Here is a 17,643-nt window from a genome sequence, read left to right on the forward strand (position 1 = left end):
CTTCTCTGAAAGGGATAAGAAAAGAAGCAATATAGGATCTTCAGGCTAACCAGAGGCTACTGTATTTATCCAAAGGTTGGGGAAAAGTGCCTCCCTTCCTCACCACTCTCTAAGGAGCATGTCTGGTCTGAAACTGGGAGGAGGATTGGCGTTGGCATAAGGAATAATTCATCACATAACTACATTCATAGCCCAACTTGTGAATGTGGGTGGAAAGGAAGACAGAGGGGCTGAGTAGAGTATTTCTAGAGGGCATGGGTTGGATTCCTTCTCTCCTTCCAGGCCTGTCCCCTTTCCTGAAGTGGACTTCCTAATGCACTTCTATACCACCCTGATGAGGGGAAAGCCTAGAGGTGGGTCTGAATATCTTTTTGTCTCTAGTCTTTCTATCAAATTTGCCAAACAGTAGGTGCAAAATGGTTATTCCTTTGCTACCTCCTGGAGTACCTTGGATGTCATTCCTGTCATTAAATAATTTTACATGTGCTGTGAATTGGTTAGACAGGCTGGTATGTGAACGTGGGAGGAAGTGCAGACCTGTGGGGAAGCTTGGAGTTCTAAATGTGGCAATTCAAGGAAAACTCAAGGAAACTCTGGGGCTCCTGCCGGTATGCTCAAAACTGGGAATGCGGCACCAGCTTGTTTCTGTTTGGGGGCCATTCTAGTCTCTCTTCATGGTTAGAAAGCTTGGAGAAGTTTAAGAAAAAGTAATTGCTGCCATTTAGAATTTTCTAGAAATGACTGCCTCAACTGATATTCTTTAACTACTAAATCAGATCAAAGCTAGAGCATCTCATCTTGGTTACATTTCCTTTGCTCACTTGGAAGGAGAGGTGGAAGAGTAAGGCTGTGAGGGTTTGCCAAGACAACACCACAATTTCATTTCCTAAAACGTAGTTTCGTCGCAAATGATGACAAATCTGAATCCGTGCCAGGTTGGCTGCGGTCAGAGCGGGATCAATCATTCAATGCCACTGAAAGCACGAGGCTAGAAACCACCACACTTAATCTATGATTTCTAAGTGGTCAGGGCCGAGACAGACCAAATGCAGGCTTTGGTCTGAGCTACAAAGCAAATCACTATTGATGTTTTATACATTTTTCTTCTATTAGTCTGCAAGCTATTGGAATAGCTCTTCAATTATGTGTCATTTCTTTCCTTGTTATGTTTTGTTGAGGTGAATCATCATGAAAACTAACTGGAGAAAAAAAACCAAATACCCCAATCATCACACAAAGGACACTTCAAAACTACCCACATTTGATCATTGACTAAGCTCTTACTGAATACAGCTTTATTGATAGTGATGAGGATACAGATACCACATACATTTTAGTTTGTTGTTCCTTCTATAATACCAGAATGTTCTAAGCGAAGAATTTGTTTTGCCAGAATTTTCTGAATAAATATCAAGTTTTTTGTTTTTTAAAGGAGTGTCCAAGACAAGTATTTTATCTCAAATTCTCTGGGAGGGAAATTAAATGGTCTACACCCTCTGAATGTGCTGGAGGGTAGATCTTTAATGTTTCAGATTCTTTAGTTCTTATAATTACCATGGAGGAGTGTTCAGGTAATTATGCTATAGTTTTTACTGGGAGGAAGAGACATACTAAAAAATAATTCCTTGTAATGCTGCCTTGTGCTGGAGAACGTATTCATCAGTGGCTCGGGTGGAGACATAGCTCCTTCAGAGAACATTCATTCAGAAAAGAATTCAGAAAAGTCATTCAAAGAAGATTACATAAACGTGTTTCTTTGTAACTCAGGGAAAAAATTAAATGAAGTGATTCTAGTTTCTTTTATCTAGCATCTTGGATCGATTTCTGAAGATATTTGGCCAAGATAACCAGCAAAAAATTGACCTTTTAACACTTACATATTTCCAGGGAAGCCTCTAGTTACATGCATGTTTGTAAAATACACTTGCTATAATTGCTGCTCAGCCTTAGGTCAGAACCATTCAGCACATTCTCACTTCCTTCTTTCCCCGGTTATACCTCTTTGCTAGTAACACCCCACTACCATCGAATCACTGATTAGAATTGTATTAATCTGTACCATCACTGACTTTCTATCCTTAACCAGTCTTACACCAGAGGAAGTAAACATAAAAATCATTCAGTGCCACTGAAAGCAACTAGTGCATCGGGGATGACAGCAGATCACCAAGAGTCTAACTAAAAACGGACAGACTACATTAAAGTCCTTCTTCCTCGAGACTTGCACATCAGGTCTCTGGCCCATTCAGAAAAAGAGAGCTTATTATATCAGCTGCTGGGTAACTTGCTACTGCTCTGATAGACTGAACTGATGCTTTATTTAACCGCAGGACTTGGCAATTACAAAAATAATACGCACTACAAAAGTAATATGCCCTTTTCTTTCAGAAAAATAAAAGAAGGTCTAGGGTTGGATCCTGAGGCTGGGAGTGTCATTGAATGTAAGCATAAGACATTAAAAATGAAGTTGTTCTCCAGTTGGGAAACAAGGACAAACCATCACGTTTTCTAGGAGCAATAGCTCCAATGGTGGGTTACAAAGTACGTTTCACTTACACATGAAACGGGACACACCTTACTTTGATTCTATAGACCTCCGTGTCTTTCACTTGTCCGTGAGGGATGTTCCAGGACATAACACCTTCACCCACCCTTATGTTCCATGCTCCCTACCAATTTGTAATGCCAGCAATTCCAGTGTTCTAAATTCATACTGATCTTTATTTATTGACCTAACTGTTGAAACAGAAGACAGCACAGCAATGCACCCAGGAACTTGGTAAGCCCAGACGGGTATGTTTTCTGAGTCTTCAGATAAACAATGTAGAAAATACGTTACATGGTCATTTCAAAGGATTTATCCAGCTCTAACATGTCTTCAGTCCCATGTCTAGAAAGCCATTGCCAAGTCTGTGTACATCTTACCAAGTTCTGAAGGCTGAAAAATCCTCTCGTTTCAATCTCTCCTCATTCTTTCAAGATCAAATGTTACAACTGATTGATTCCTATTTCATTCCAAGCCTTAGGTCCTCCACTTCACAAAACTTCTAGGATCTCAATGGGATACACACCTACTAGTGTACATCAGGAATTATGCCTATTTGCCCACTTATGACCTGTGATCCATGATAAGTCACCTTTTTTTTCTCTCAAAATGTATAATATACTGCAGGCTGCTCAATTGTACAAGAATATACATTTAGACCAAACGATAGATGTCAAAACTCACATAGGTTTTGTCAGTTGTGGCCAAAATAATTTATTAAAAATGAAAAGTTTATTTTACCAATGACGCTGCAAGGACAAAAGTTATCTATGGTTTGTACACTGATAGCTTAAGGGGCTCGATGATTTAACTTGTTCCATAAACTAGTTTCTCACACAGCTTGATTTTCCAGCCTGGACGGAGAAGGAGTCAAGGGAGCCAATGCCTTTAGACCTGCTCCATACTTGGAGAAGCTCCGAATGTTCTGTGTGGGGTGAGGAAACAGCCCAGTGGTTTTACATTATTAATGCCTTGTTCTCAGCTCACAGTGTTGTACGCTTTACCAAGCGTTACCGTTAAATACAGAGATTGACCTTTTCGTAAGGGGCAATGATATAAAAGTATCCTACATGAACCACTTTTCACAGTTCAAAGAACATATTTTAAATATAAATATTGTAATGCTAGCAATAACCTATCTACACAAGGTAGGAGAAATGGGATTAATGAAAACCCAGTTAGGTTTCCATATATCTCATGGTTAACCAGTGAAATAGTTTTATTTTTCAAAACCCAATTGCACATAACCCATAACTGATAGGCCACGTCTCCAAAACAAATAAGCCACCAAAGAATAAAGTGATAAATTATAAGAAAGGAAAATATGTATCATTTACTACAATCATTCCCTTGCTCCAAAACATGGCAAATATGTAAGAAAAATGATATCAAGTGGATACACTTTAATTTGCAAAGCTAACTTGGAGTGGATGAAGTTAAAACATACAGAACAGAATGGGCATCGATATTTCCATGTGAAATGAATAGTGTTAGAGTTTTAATTAAGAAATCAGGAGGATTGCTACGCGATTGGAAACAGTGACATTTACCAACAGGAGAAGCCGTTCATCCTGTTATCGCCAAACCCAAGAATTCCAAATGTTCCCTTCATTCTCATCCTTATAAAAAATGGGGGAAATCAAATTCTCGTTATTAGTTGTATAACCTTCGGGCTATATAAACTTTAAGTTAATGGTCCTTATGGCCGTAGTTTTATTTGGTGTTCTTCTTGGGGCTTATATTAGGGTCAAGGTTGCATCTCGGTGTAGTTTTTAGGGTCACAGTAAGGCTCCCATGATACTCACAATTCCTTTAATAGGGGACAAAAGTTAAAGTGCAAATACTCCTAAGAGAAACAACGAATTGACCTAAATTTACGCCATACACTAAATGACTTGTAGTTCCTTCTTTGAGAGCAGTATTTTTCGAGAGCAAATACCCTGGGGACTGAGGCACAAAGGAAGACGAGAATAAGGGATAAACCAAACGGATCAGTGTGCCAGTCCCAGGGTGGAATCCCTGTTACTTTCCACCCCAACTTTGTTTTAAGCTTTATGGCTTTATCATGGGACGCCTTTCAATATTCTTTACTCAGTCATGTCTAGAAAAAGAAACTGCTTTTAAATGTAGAATTAAGTCTTTAAGGATACGGATAGACTTCTATTTTAAAATAAAAGCTATAAATGAATACTTTTAACTTCCTACAGAAAAAGTCGAGAGAAGAAGATAAACTTTCGTACATGAAATTGATTACTCACATAAGCTTCATGTGTACTAAAGGGTAGAAGAAAAATCTCAAATGTGGGGGTAACCGCTATCCATTAAGGAACATGCCCCGGTGGAAGAGGGCCTACAACGAATTCTGTCTGCCACCCAGTGGCCACGGAAATAAATGGTTTCTTTTCTTTGTTGGCCAGGGCCTTGCATTCTGCTTAAAAAAAAAAAAAAAAAAAAAAAAAAAAAGACACAGAGGTAGATTACGCCCGCCATACCAGGAATTTAAAACTACCAAGACATATGCCTCGATATAGTGTAAGATACAATCATTGTAGTAAATGCTATATATTTTCCTTTTCGCTAACCCAAAGGGAGCCCACGAACGCCTATTTGCCCTTCCTGCGTCCCCGAATCTACCTGGGTTCAGATACTGACTGGCACCGAGGACACCGAGCTGGCTCGGGATTCCCGGGTCACGCTGTTGGGCATCGAGAGGGTGCAGCAGGACACGCCCACGGTGGCCTCGGGCAACTCGTCGTCCTCCGTCCACTCGTTGAGCTCCGGGCTGAAGCACTGGATGCACTTCTTGTACTTCTTCTCGCCCTCGTTCCAGCCCCCTAGCAGGTAGGCGCGGCCGTGCAGCGCCGAGGCGCCGGCCGTGCTCACGCCCACCAGCAGCGGCGCCGCGTAGCTCCACTGGCCGGTGGCCGGGCTGTAGCACTCCACGGTCAGCACGTCCACGCGCTCCCCGCGCGGCCCCAGCTGGCTGCCCCCCATCACGTACACCCTGTCGCCCAGCGTGACCGCGCAGTGCCAGCCTCGGGGCGTGCTCAGGCCCGGCAGCTCCTGCCACGAGTCACTTGTCGGGTCGTAGGCGCACACGGAGCGCGAGTACGCGCTGCCAATGTACCCGCCGGTCACCAGCACGCGGCCGTCGGTGACCGCGCTGGCGTGGCAGCAGCGCGCCACCTCCAGGGGCGTCTTGGGTTGCCACTGATTGGTGGAGGGCACGTAGCACTCGAGCGAGGCCAGGCTGCCTTCGGTATTGCGGCCGCCCACAGCGTAAAGGAGCCCGTTGAACACGCTCAGGCTGAAGTGCGTGCGCTTCTGGTTCATGTTGGCCAGGTGTATCCAGGTGTTGAAGCGGGGATCGTATCTGAAAATGGCAGAGCAAGCGTGACAGCCTTGTTGGCGGCAGCCAGGGAACCCACGTGACTCCACAAACCACAGCGTGGAAATTGTGACACTCTTCCTGCAAGGAGGCTACGCTACGAACAGAGCGAGGCCTCTCACCTGGAGGCCAGTGTTAGTTTCTCAGCCAGTGAAAAAGTGTGACACTTGATAAAGACAAGACGGGCATCGTGACTTCCCCTCCTCCCGTTTATAAAACCACTGCCTTTAGGGGGCCTCTTGGAGAAGTCCCCACAGAAACCAACCTGTCAGTCCCTCTTCTTACATACTCCACACTGTCCATCACAGGGGAGGATTTATGAGATGTGCTTGTCGGGGAGGCGGTGGAAGCTGGGTATTTGCGGCAATCAGAAAGGGAACACTGCCACATTTAAGTCAGTTCCACTTATCTGCAGACACCAGCCATCCTGGCTTATTCTTACTGCTTAATTAAGATAGGAGTTGGCTAATTTGACTTCTCCATGTCTCGCAAACACCTTCTCATTCATACACCTGACCTGGCCAATGTAACAGTAAAGCTAAGTCACTCAACCAAGTCTATCACCTGCTTAGAATGAGATCAATGGAACTCATCCAAAAGCATCACCAGAGGCTTAACTTTCGATATTTCTCTATTTTCTAGCACTTATTGGTGGGTAGATTTTTTAGTGTAGAGATAGATTTTTTCAGTGTTCTATATTACAGTTATTATACCATAAGCACTGAAGTCAGTACTGCAAAAACAATTACTTGAATACTTAACATAGTTGTCAGCAGGAGGAAAATAAGCAGTCACAGAAAACCTGTTTTAACTGTTTACGTAGTTCCAAAGTATTGTAAACACAGACCTCCCTGCATTAGTTTGATGTTCATTTTTCTCCCATTTAACCTCCAAATCAAAACTTAACTTATAAAGGGCAAAAAATCAGTTAATTTTTTGGATTGATTTAAATGACACACAGACACATAATGAAATAATAAAGAATATTTTTCATGATATACTTTATAAATTTTCAGATCTTGCTCATTACTTATGTTTGACTTTGTATTTCTACCAGGATATAAGTATGACTTCCTGACATCTCATATATATGAAAGTGTTTTTATTATAAATATACACAAACAACATGGGATTTGAATTCCATTTTCTGAAGGATATATTATACCTTTACTGTTTCCACATGCAACAAAGATATTGACATTTTTTATGGTATTCAGTCTTCAAAAATATTTAGAATTAATTATCTGCCACATTTCTAATGATCTCATTATATTTGCCAATTATGAATCTGACAGTCATCAGTAACAGTCACTTAAATGAAATTTTGTATTATTTTGACCTTTCTTACCACTTCGTGTTAAAAACTAAATTTGTACCCAGTTTCTTTTCAGAAAAACAGTGTACTGTGAAGGGTACCTTACCATAAATGAGAATGTGAATTACCACTCACTTGTGGTATAACTTGTCTGGGTATCAGATTTCACACACGTAAAATCAGAATAACCACATCTTCCCAGCTCATTTCATAGGCTTATTCAGAAATATAGAGTGCATTTTATATATGCATATACTTTATGTAATGTGGACAGCTGTATATATGTAATGTGGCATTATTATTATTATTATTGATTTACTGAGCCAACGAACTAAGCTAACAGGCAGGACTCATTTGTTTCTATGTCAGAGTAATTTCCTCATAATATTAAACCATTTCAGTTCCTAATAAAGGATCAAATACCTGCAGAAATTGCTGACCGCATGCTTGGCTTGATTTCTTGCGTCATTCTGGTCTTCACCACCAGCCACATAAAGAAATCCGTCCATCACAGCCACACACTGATTAAAACTCTTGGCTGGCATTTCTGTAAGCTTGCTCCATCCATTTTCAGGGTCTCTGTACAGGATGTCTCTACTAAGGGACTTCTCAGTAAGGCCTGGACGTCCCCCAACAGTGACGAGGACTCGACAGCCCCCACGGATTCTCGTGCGCCTAGACTGCAATGTGTTTTGATGATATGGAAGTAAGTGGTAGTTCATAGCATCTACAAGAAGTTTGTGACAATCAGCATCTTGCATCATTCTTGGTACAGACTGAACATAATTGACCAGGTCTTGTGCAGAGATGGTACCAAAGCGGATATTGCTTAGAAGATCTGCAGCGTATTTCACTCTCTTTTGGTCAAATTCTAACCATTTCATTGCAATCTGGAATGCTACTATTTCAGAAGGCAACTGTAAGTCATCATCTATAAGAAGTTCATTAATTTGCTCAAATGTAAGTTTCAAAAACTGATCTGATTCTGCAAATTCAAGGAAGTTATCCCGGATAAATTTTTGGGCTGCCGCTTTTGCATTTCTCAAGGAGTATGTTTCAGCAATGTTAGCAATGTACATGCAATTCTCAACACTCATCTCTCGGATCAGAAAATCACTGCACATCTTTACAAGGGTATGGATCTGAAGATAAACAGCAGCAGAAATAATGCTTCCTATTGTATACAAGGAGAGCGTCAGCTTTCCGGTGTAGGCATATGCAATGACAGTAGCCAGGCCCAGCGGTGAGATATCATTGAGATCCACCCTTTGGGTAGATGGGTCTTTTTTTAGGATGTTGTAAAAATATTCACTGCACGAAGCCATCACTGACTTGTGAACATCAAAGGATTTGGTTTTGGTGCCGATGACTAGGTCGCAAAGGAAGTTCTCCTGCCTCATTTTACTTAAGCCTTCCAAGAGGTTGGGGCCATAGGAAGCATCTGTTAATTCAGAAGAAATGCAGCTAAGGCCATTGCCTCCCTCTAGGAGCCCATTCAAAGCATTCAGTTTGTTTAGGGGGCTATCTTCTACGATTATGGTCATCTCATTGATATCTCCTTTGCTCTTTCTGACAGTCTTCTTTTTGGGGGCCATGTTGGCAAACACACTGTCACAGGCAAGATCTTGCTAAAAAAAAGAAAAGAAGGCATGGTTTTATTTTAACAGAGCTTTGGATTTTGAAATGCTACATTGAGAAACTGTTCTTTTTCACAATAGCTTTTAAATGGCATAATGTAGATTAAACCTCAAAGTGGTTTAGTATTAGACAGACTTGAAATACATTAAATTTAGCAAGTATATGCATAGTCCTTAAAATATCGATTAAATTGTTTTAGAATTTTTCAAAATACTGAGCATAGTTATCAGAAGATGTTATACTTGGACTTTTTGATGGATTTTACTTACAGCATGGTAGCATTCACTTTTTTTGTGAGATTACTCTTTTTTTTTTCATTTTCAAGACATACATTAAACTAGAAGTACATTTTATTGACTGTTTACTTCAGCATCAAGCACTGAAGACAATTCTAGAAAGATTTATATTATAAAATGAGACCTCTTAATAGCTCTACTGCCAAGTCATTTTATACAGCAGAAAAGACCAAATATTCTCTGATCTAGCAGTACAGCAATTATAGAATAGTCCTTAAACATCACTTGAAGGGCTTAGCTTACTCTCCTGAAAAAAATGAATTATAACTCTGAAGTTTTCCTCAAAAAATACTAAAATTCAGGAATCCATGTAAAATCTATATATATCAGAATAAATGTGTAATTTAAAAATCAATGGGTAAGGACTTGTAGCGATACACTGGTTCAACCGATTTCTACTATACATAGTCACTAAAATAACTTCTAGATGTATGAAATCTCTACATCCCACTCACACATACACACTCACACAGACTAGAACAAGGTAGGTTTTTGTTTGTTTGTTTTAATTTTAGGGTAGGAAAGGCCCTCTTAAGCATGACCCAAAATTCAGAAGCCATGGGGGAAAAGACTGAAATATCTGAATACAACAAAAAAAAAGAAAGAAAGAAAAGAAAACCCCTCAATACTTCTGTAAAACAACATCAACTATTTAAAAGACAAGCAATTGATAGTGGAAGATGTTTGTGACGTTCTTGACAGATAAAAGGTTAATTGACATGTTTGAAGAGCTCCAACAATTAATTAATAAGAAAAAGGTAATCCAATTAAAAATTATCAAAGACTGTGACTAGGTAACTAGGTTGTTCACAGAAAATAAAATACAAATAGCTGATAAATACATTTTTTAAAGCTAAACTAATTAAATCAGGGAACTGTCAACTGAAATACAGAGATCCTTTTTATTTCTTTGTGGACACATTTTGCTTATCAGATGGTTAAAATATTTTTTAATATTCACAATATCAGATTTTGCTGTGGTACTCTTCATACATTGTGGATGGGAGTATGATTGATACAGTCTTTGCTTTGACATTAAACCTATATCCAGGAACATGCTCATGGAGATATATCCTCATAAAGATATATTTATATGGATAATAACCATTTTCCATGATCAATGTTATATATATTTGAACCAGTTTTTATTTGTTTGTTTTTAGAGAGAGAGAGAGAGCAGACGTGAGTAGGGGAGGAACTGAGGGAGGAGGAGAGAGAGAATCTTAAGCAGACTCCATGCCCAACATGGAGCCCAACATAGGCTTAATCTCACAACCCTGAGATCATGACCTGAGCCAAAACCAAGAGTTGGATGCTTAACTGACTGAGCCACTCAGGCGCCCCAATATTTGAACCAATTTTTAAACCCGTATGAAGTGGTCTGAAACTTTAAGGTGGCTCTGAGCAGCTTTAGTATTAGACAGACTTGAAATACATTAAATTTAGCAAGTATATGCATAGTCCTTAAAATATCGATTAAATTGTTTTAGAATTTTTCAAAATACTGAGCATAGTCATCAGAAGATGTTATACTTGGACTTTTCGATGGATTTTACTTACAGCATGGTAGCATTCACTTTTTTTGTGAGATTACTCTTTTTTTTTCATTTTTAAGATTGTAAAATCAGTAGGTGTAAATTCAACAAGTCACAGTTTGGTATATATTATTCCAGATAATTGGATAGGCTTATACAAACTCGTATCTGCCCATTTTTGAGCAGCAGTGTGCTGATAAACCAGCTCTCTAAGGGGTGGGGGGAAGCCCTTATTTGTAAGGTGTGGATTCCTTTGGTGCAAATACACTCACTGTAGCTGATTTTAAGCTATCTACTGCTTAACAACCAGCTTGTCAAATTTCTGAAAATGTAACCGTTAGATCTCATGAGCCAGCACAGTCAGCTCCAGCACACCACTCTATGAGAACTTACATCAAAGCAAACAATATGCTTTACTATTCAGCAGTTTGCTTTTTTTACCTAGCAGAACTAGTGTACCTCCTTCCATATCAGCACACACATAAATTTACAGGATTCTCTCTAATACTTGCATAGTATCCCATAGTAAAGATATAAAACTTATGCTATTCTTCTCCTACCGATGTGTCCAATGATTTAGGTAAGTAGGTGTTTCATAGCTTATTGAGGGGTGTGTGTATGTATGCGTCTCTTTTAAGTCACACCATTGAGTTCATCCTGAAGGGTGAAACTTGGCTTTGATTCCCCTTGAAAGGCCCTTCAATTTAATTACTGGAATGTACGTTTAAAAATTCCATAACCGTTCTATTGTGTTTGTCCTTATTCCTTTCCACATGGAAGAAGCCTAGCAAGTACGTAGGCACAGAGATCTATCTCTTTGCCAGGGCTTTTGTCTTCTTCATGAAGCTCAAACTGTCGTATTCATATTTATATTTGTTTACAAACTACAGCACATTTGTCCTTCCTCATTCTTTCTTGCAAGCATTGCCAGATGCGACCTTACCTTGTGAAATAGATTTTCAACCCACCATCAGTTTAGTCTTCAAATGCATTTGACTTAGGTGGTTAAGTGTCCCCGTGATGGATATTTCTGGGGAAAATTTTAAAAATTTTGTTCAGCTAGCAGTTATCAGACACCTACTGCTGTGTGGGCAGCGCTGTGCTGGGAATGATGGCGCCATATGATATGTAAGTTACGCGAGACCGACAAGACATGACAAGTACCAAATGGTAACAAGTAACTAGGCGAGCACAGCAGAACATATATATATATATATATATATATATATATATATATATATATATATATATATATATTTAAACGTCAGTTTCTACCATCTGGAGTAGAAGCACCCATGTGTCTTTGGGAAAAGCCTTGTCTATTTTCCTAGAAGAACCCCTTTGGAGAAGTTTCTATTCACATAGATGGAGGGCTCATGACCACTCATTATTCTGAAGGAAATCCTGAACTTGAGCAGTAACGTGAATGTTTTAGACTGAAATGGTAAATATTCTTTTTATCTACCATTAAATGATTGCAGCAGTCCCCGTTTTATCTGTGGTTTTGCTTTCCTCAGTTTCAGTTACCCATGGTCAGTGGTGGTCAGGAAGCAATGACGCTCCTGACACATCATCAGAAGGTCAGTGGTAGGCTAACACTAGGTCACAATGCCTACATCATTCCCCTCACTTCATCTTATCACGTAGGCATTTTATCATCTCACAGCCCCCCAAGAAGCAGGGCGACTACAGTACAATAAAACCTTTTGAGAGGGAGACCACATTCACGTAACTTTGATTACAGTATGTTGTTATAATTGTTCTATTTCATTATTAGTTACTGTTGTTAATCCCTTACCGTGCCTAATTTACAAAATAAACTTTATCACAGGTGTATGTGTACAGGAAAAAACATATTATATCTAAGCTTCAGTACTATTTGCAGTTTTAGGCATCACTGCGGGGCTTGGAAGGTCTCCCCCGTGGATGAGGGGCAACTCCTGTTTTCACTGGCAGCAAACAGGGTGGTATTTAAATAGTCAACACCAGATAAAACAGAGCACCTACTAAATAGTATGGATTCACAGGCCAGAATTCTGGAGCGGGATTCCAGAGGCTTCCCTGGAGTACACTTACAGTCCGTGTAAGTCTTCAGTTGCTGGATAATGGGCCCGGGGGCTTCTCAGAGAAGAATGGAGGAGTGGGCGGGATTCAGGGGGGACATCAGAGCAGCCACTATTTGGCTGTTGATTTGCCTATTTACCAACTCCATACAGAAGGATCTCACTATTTTAACAACTGGTATACTGTACTGAATCATTCTTGTCGCAGGGACAGGATGTAATTCTGAGATTTCCAGAGAAAAGAGAGAATCTGGCCTCGACAACACAGTGATACGATGGAGCTAAGGAGAAAAAGGGCCAGCAGGGAATTCCAAATGAATGCAAAGGTGCACTGTAGGAGCACTGATTATGATTTCCGGTTTCCAATCTTCTTTTTCTACATTGGTATTCCCCTCCATCACATGTGATTGAGGTACCCTCAAGTACCCTTAGTTAAGCTTGAGAAGTTGCTGACTAGCTCACTCTCCGCCTTTAGGTATATATCATACAGTATTGTTGGGAAGACCCCAGCCTCTGAAGGACCACTTGAGTTTAGGAAGGAGCTCCAGGGCATGACGGGGTGGGCATGGATTGGAGGGGGTGGGGAGAGAAGTAGGGGAAACTACCAAGGGTCTGCAGAGGGAGTATAAAAAGCAGGATGATTTTGTAGAGGAGTCAAGAGTTGGAAATGTACTGTACGGTGACTAACATATCATAAGAATAAAAAACATAAAATAAAATAAAGAGTTGGAAAAAAGACATAGCATAGGATGAGTTCCCCTATCCTTGCAAAATTTTGGGGTGCAGAAAACCCAGAGAATTCTCTTTTTCTGGGCATGGACACCACAGCCCCCTTCCCCTCTCTGCTCCATCTGGGATTACCCAGAGCAGCCTCTTGGGTTCCTGGAAGAGCTGCCCCTTAGCAACTAGATAGAAGTATAACAGAGATGCAGCTCCACACTCTCCTCCCATCGCCCGCCCCAGACCTTGGCTCTCGTGTCATTTCTATTACGATAGTGTCATGCGTTTGACATCCAATAAACAGCTGGATAGTCATGTGAACCATTGCATTTTTCGTCTTTTGTATTTGCCAGATTTAAGTACATTAATAATTATTCCTAAATGTAAATCATCAAGCATGAATCTATATTATGTATTAATTGTAAACTGTTACCTCCATTTCTAATTAAAATAATAATTAGATAGCTAGCATTTATTAATTGAGAACTTACTGTGTGCTGAGCCCTGGGTTAAGTACTTTACATGATTTTTTTTTTAATTTAAGCATCACTGAAATCCGAAAAGATAGGTTATATTATGTTCATTTTGCAAATGAAGAGATTAAGATTCAGAGAGAGTTTAAAAACATATCCAAGGTCACACAAACGTGCAACAGGTCGTGAAGCAATGACTCAAGCCCAGATTGAGTCCTGACCCCCATAATCACCACTCTTAAAGCCAGGGTAGGTTAAAATCTGTAGCAGGTTAAAAAGTTCCTCTTTCCAGTGTGAGAAGATAGAGACTGAATGATACAGACCTGAGGCTGCCAAAAAAAATTTTTGGATATAGAGAACATGAAATGGTTCTTTGTAACTCCAAACACTAAAATGACAGAATTGCCTTTTTGAATGTAGAATGAATCTGGGGATGAACAGAACCTGTGGATTTCTTAATCCTGTTACGAGTAGTAAAGATAGAAAACTCCCATAGGTTGCGTAAGCCAAAAATAGAAATAGGTTCAAGGAGATCCTGCATGAATTTGTTGATCAGAGCACAAAGCACTTCCTTTTAAGTGCTGGGTTGAATATGAAATTATCAATTTTTTCTTAAAAACAAATATTAATTCCATCTTGTTCAACTTAGCTAGAGGCTTATGCCTGGCTCTTATCTATACAGTATACAGAAACTACGCACAAAGTTAGCTGTAATTCCATTCCCCAAGACTGGAGATAGGACACAAGGGTCCAGTGCTAAGATTTTTGCTTTGGGTTTTATTGAAATTTCAGGAAAATAGCTCTTTCTCTTGCTAGTCTTTTGTGTGTTTATATGTGTGTGGGGGGGGTGGTTGGAAATGTAATTTTTCAGGTTCATGTCTCTTTGGTTGTCACAGAACTGGAAGTTGGGTTTTAGTGTTCTTTTTGCTCTAATCCTCTAACAGACCTATGGCAAAACATCAAGCAATTAGGAATTCTGTTTAATCCTCTGTCAGATGAGGATATGTGTACCTTCCAGGTCTAAAACTTTACACAGAGTTAAGCATAAACAGCTGGCTTTTGCTGCCAAAATTGTCAAAATCTGGTCCTGCGTCTTTTCTCCCCCCAGAATCCTAGAATCAACTCTATCAGATAGAGATACACCAACTGAACCAGGGCATTCTTCACCTGGGAGGCACGCAGCGGGGGCTGAGTTGCCAGATTTAGCCAATAAAAATACAAGATGTCCAGTTAAATTTGAATTTCAGATCAACCATGAATCATATTTTAGAATAACTAGATCTCCTGCAATATTTTGGAACAAACTTACACCAAAAACTGGTTTGCGGTTTATCTGAAATTCAGGTGTAGTCTGGATGGTCTATATTTTATCTAGCAACCCTGCTCTGGGTGGGGTTTCAAGTGAGTCCATGAGTTCCAAGGAAATTTCTAGAATATTATGAAACATGTTACGCATGTGTGTTTATGTGTCTTCTTCTATAGAGTGGGCCTAGAGCTTCCACGAGGTTCTGAAAAAGACCCCTGACCCAAAATAGACCCAGAACCACCGGGCTGAGGACGGTGCAGACAAGAAATGGTGACGTCCTTCTACTCTGAGGAGTGGGCAAGTCCCTGTGAAAGAATTACCCTAGAGGGAAGCTCCTCCTGGCCTGACACAGCTCTCAGATGAAAATCTCCTACAGCTGATTATAGAAAAGAATTGTCACTTTATATTTAAGAACATTCTCTTTTCTGCCACCTCCCCCCTTGCCTCCTGGGAGAGACTCTGCACAGGGCAAGCTGAAAAGCCATGTGTGCCAAAGTGTCACTGTCACTCTCATGCCAGAATGAGCTGGGATCCCAGAATGTGTCCTTGCCAAAGAGGTGAATCAGCTGCGCCTTCCCCCTGTCCTGTCACATTCCAGTCGCTGCATCTGTCCCAGCTCATCAGCACGGACCCCGGGAATAGAAACACTCAAGCTTCTGCTGCTTTGCCATTTTAAGTGAAGTCCAACTTACGGGGGGGTTTCCCACGTCACCGTTTCTCTTCTAACGTAAAGCAGAGGTCAGGACAGCCATGGGTGCACATTGAGAACAAAAACTCGCTTTATGGTTAAGTAAAAAATGTGTTCTTTTTATAGGGGGAGTTTCTGTTTTGCCAATAGGAATATTTCTGGGAATTCAAGGAGTCCTCTGATTTTTGTGCTACCAATTGAGTTGAAACTGATTGTATTTCATCTAAAAGTATCATGTACTAAACGTTTACATGGTTCCTATAAAAATGAAGATGGAATTCTAAAGTTTGTGAACAAAACCTGCGAGTTTTACTTCGTCCCTCCTTTCTCTATAAAGTGGAGGAAGAAAAACAGGCATTAGGCTTTAGAGAGTGAAAATTATTAATGGGAATGACGAGTCATTTTACTTTTTAAAGGCATCCCTCTCTTGCCTTTCTATTACTAGGACATTCTCCTGATCTCTGGCATTCCTTACATCTCGAGAGAATGTGTTCTGGCTCCCAATTTCAGATCCAGAACTTGGCGATGTGGCTGAAAACCGCCTGTCGGTGATAGAGCTCGACCACCGCGAGCACGCGGAAACCTCCGCCCTCTCCCACCCACACAGCCATACGCACCCTCGAATCTAGAAGACAGGAATTGGAGATCGTGGCCCCAGCTCCTTACCCTCCTGTGTGGTGTCTGGACCTGTGATGATGAGTGTTCAGCAGCGGGCTCCTCTTGGGAAGCAATCTGTGGAGAGAGAGGGGGGGAGAAGGAAAATACGGTGGGGAGCCACCAGCAGCCACCTGACGAGTCCCAGCAGCAGCAATTTTTAGAGTGACCCTCGGCGGTCCAACTGGATGAGACAGCAGAGCCCACGCTCCCCCACCCGGCCTGCCACCCACGGAGCAGGAGCGCAGTCCCCTCTCCCTCTTTGGCCTTCAGCTCCAGGCCTCCTGGGGCAGAGGCGGGGCTCTGGTTGGTGGAGAGGGGTTGGGTTTCTTGGCCTGCTCAGTCGTTCCAAAAAAAAAAAAAAAAGAGTCAAGAGTCAGTCACCCTGGTTGCAAGGAAAGAAAATTAATTAGGTGGGAACTGAATTGTTGGAAGCAGGGATTTCAGGGTACATACTTGGTAAGAAGAGGGGCAGTTTGTGAATAAAAAATTAGCAAGGTAAACAGCCTGGTCACTTCAGGTCCTCTGAAAAGACTGAGTTTATAAATAGGCTGTTCTTTAGAAGAGGAGCACATCTAGGAGGACAAGGTGCTTTCTTTGATACCTCACAGGTGCCATCAACATGATTAGGTCATGGTATAGGGCCCCACACTGAGGTCTGCAACCAGTCCTTGACTCTCCAGTGACCCACGGGAAGGTCCGAGACTAACACACACTCAAGCACACATGCAGGTGTAGAAATACCTCATTCGGTAACACTCCTTGTGAAAACAAAACAAAACAAAATCAGAGGATTACAACTGACCACAAGTTTTTAACAGACTCCGAAGATGTGAAATGGCTGCTAAGAGTTCATGTGATATTGGGCTGTAATAATAGAAAAATAGATCACGGAAAATTAATGTTGTAATTATTCTTCATTAGTCAGACGATGTGTTAGGCATTGCTTTGCCTGGTGGCACAGTGGGAAATCATTCTGCATCCTGAAGGAGGTGGCTGGAACAAAGAGAGCTTCAGAAGCT

General features: G+C 40.9%; 1 protein-coding gene across 2 annotated transcripts; it reads right to left on the reverse strand.

Annotated features, from left to right (window-relative positions):
- Positions 1 to 1,273: 1,273 nt before the first annotated feature.
- KLHL31 (kelch like family member 31) lies at positions 1,274 to 17,371 on the reverse strand. 2 transcript variants are annotated; one of them, XM_040643586.1, is made up of 3 exons: positions 16,634 to 17,371; positions 7,672 to 8,876; positions 1,274 to 5,918 (listed from the first exon to the last, which is right to left on the reverse strand). In XM_040643586.1, the coding sequence occupies exons 2-3, from the start codon at positions 8,841 to 8,843 to the stop codon at positions 5,186 to 5,188; spliced, it is 1,905 nt and encodes a 634-aa protein (XP_040499520.1). In that variant the 5' UTR covers positions 8,844 to 8,876; positions 16,634 to 17,371; the 3' UTR covers positions 1,274 to 5,185. The 2 variants fall into 2 exon arrangements, with proteins under 2 accessions (XP_040499520.1, XP_040499519.1); XM_040643585.1 differs by having other exon boundaries at positions 16,585 to 17,371.
- Between the last annotated feature and the right edge of the window lie 272 nt (positions 17,372 to 17,643).

The sequence above is a fragment of the Ursus maritimus genome, unplaced genomic scaffold (genome assembly GCF_017311325.1).
Source record: "Ursus maritimus isolate PB19 unplaced genomic scaffold, ASM1731132v1 scaffold_29, whole genome shotgun sequence".
Classification (NCBI taxonomy): Eukaryota; Metazoa; Chordata; class Mammalia; order Carnivora; family Ursidae; genus Ursus; species Ursus maritimus.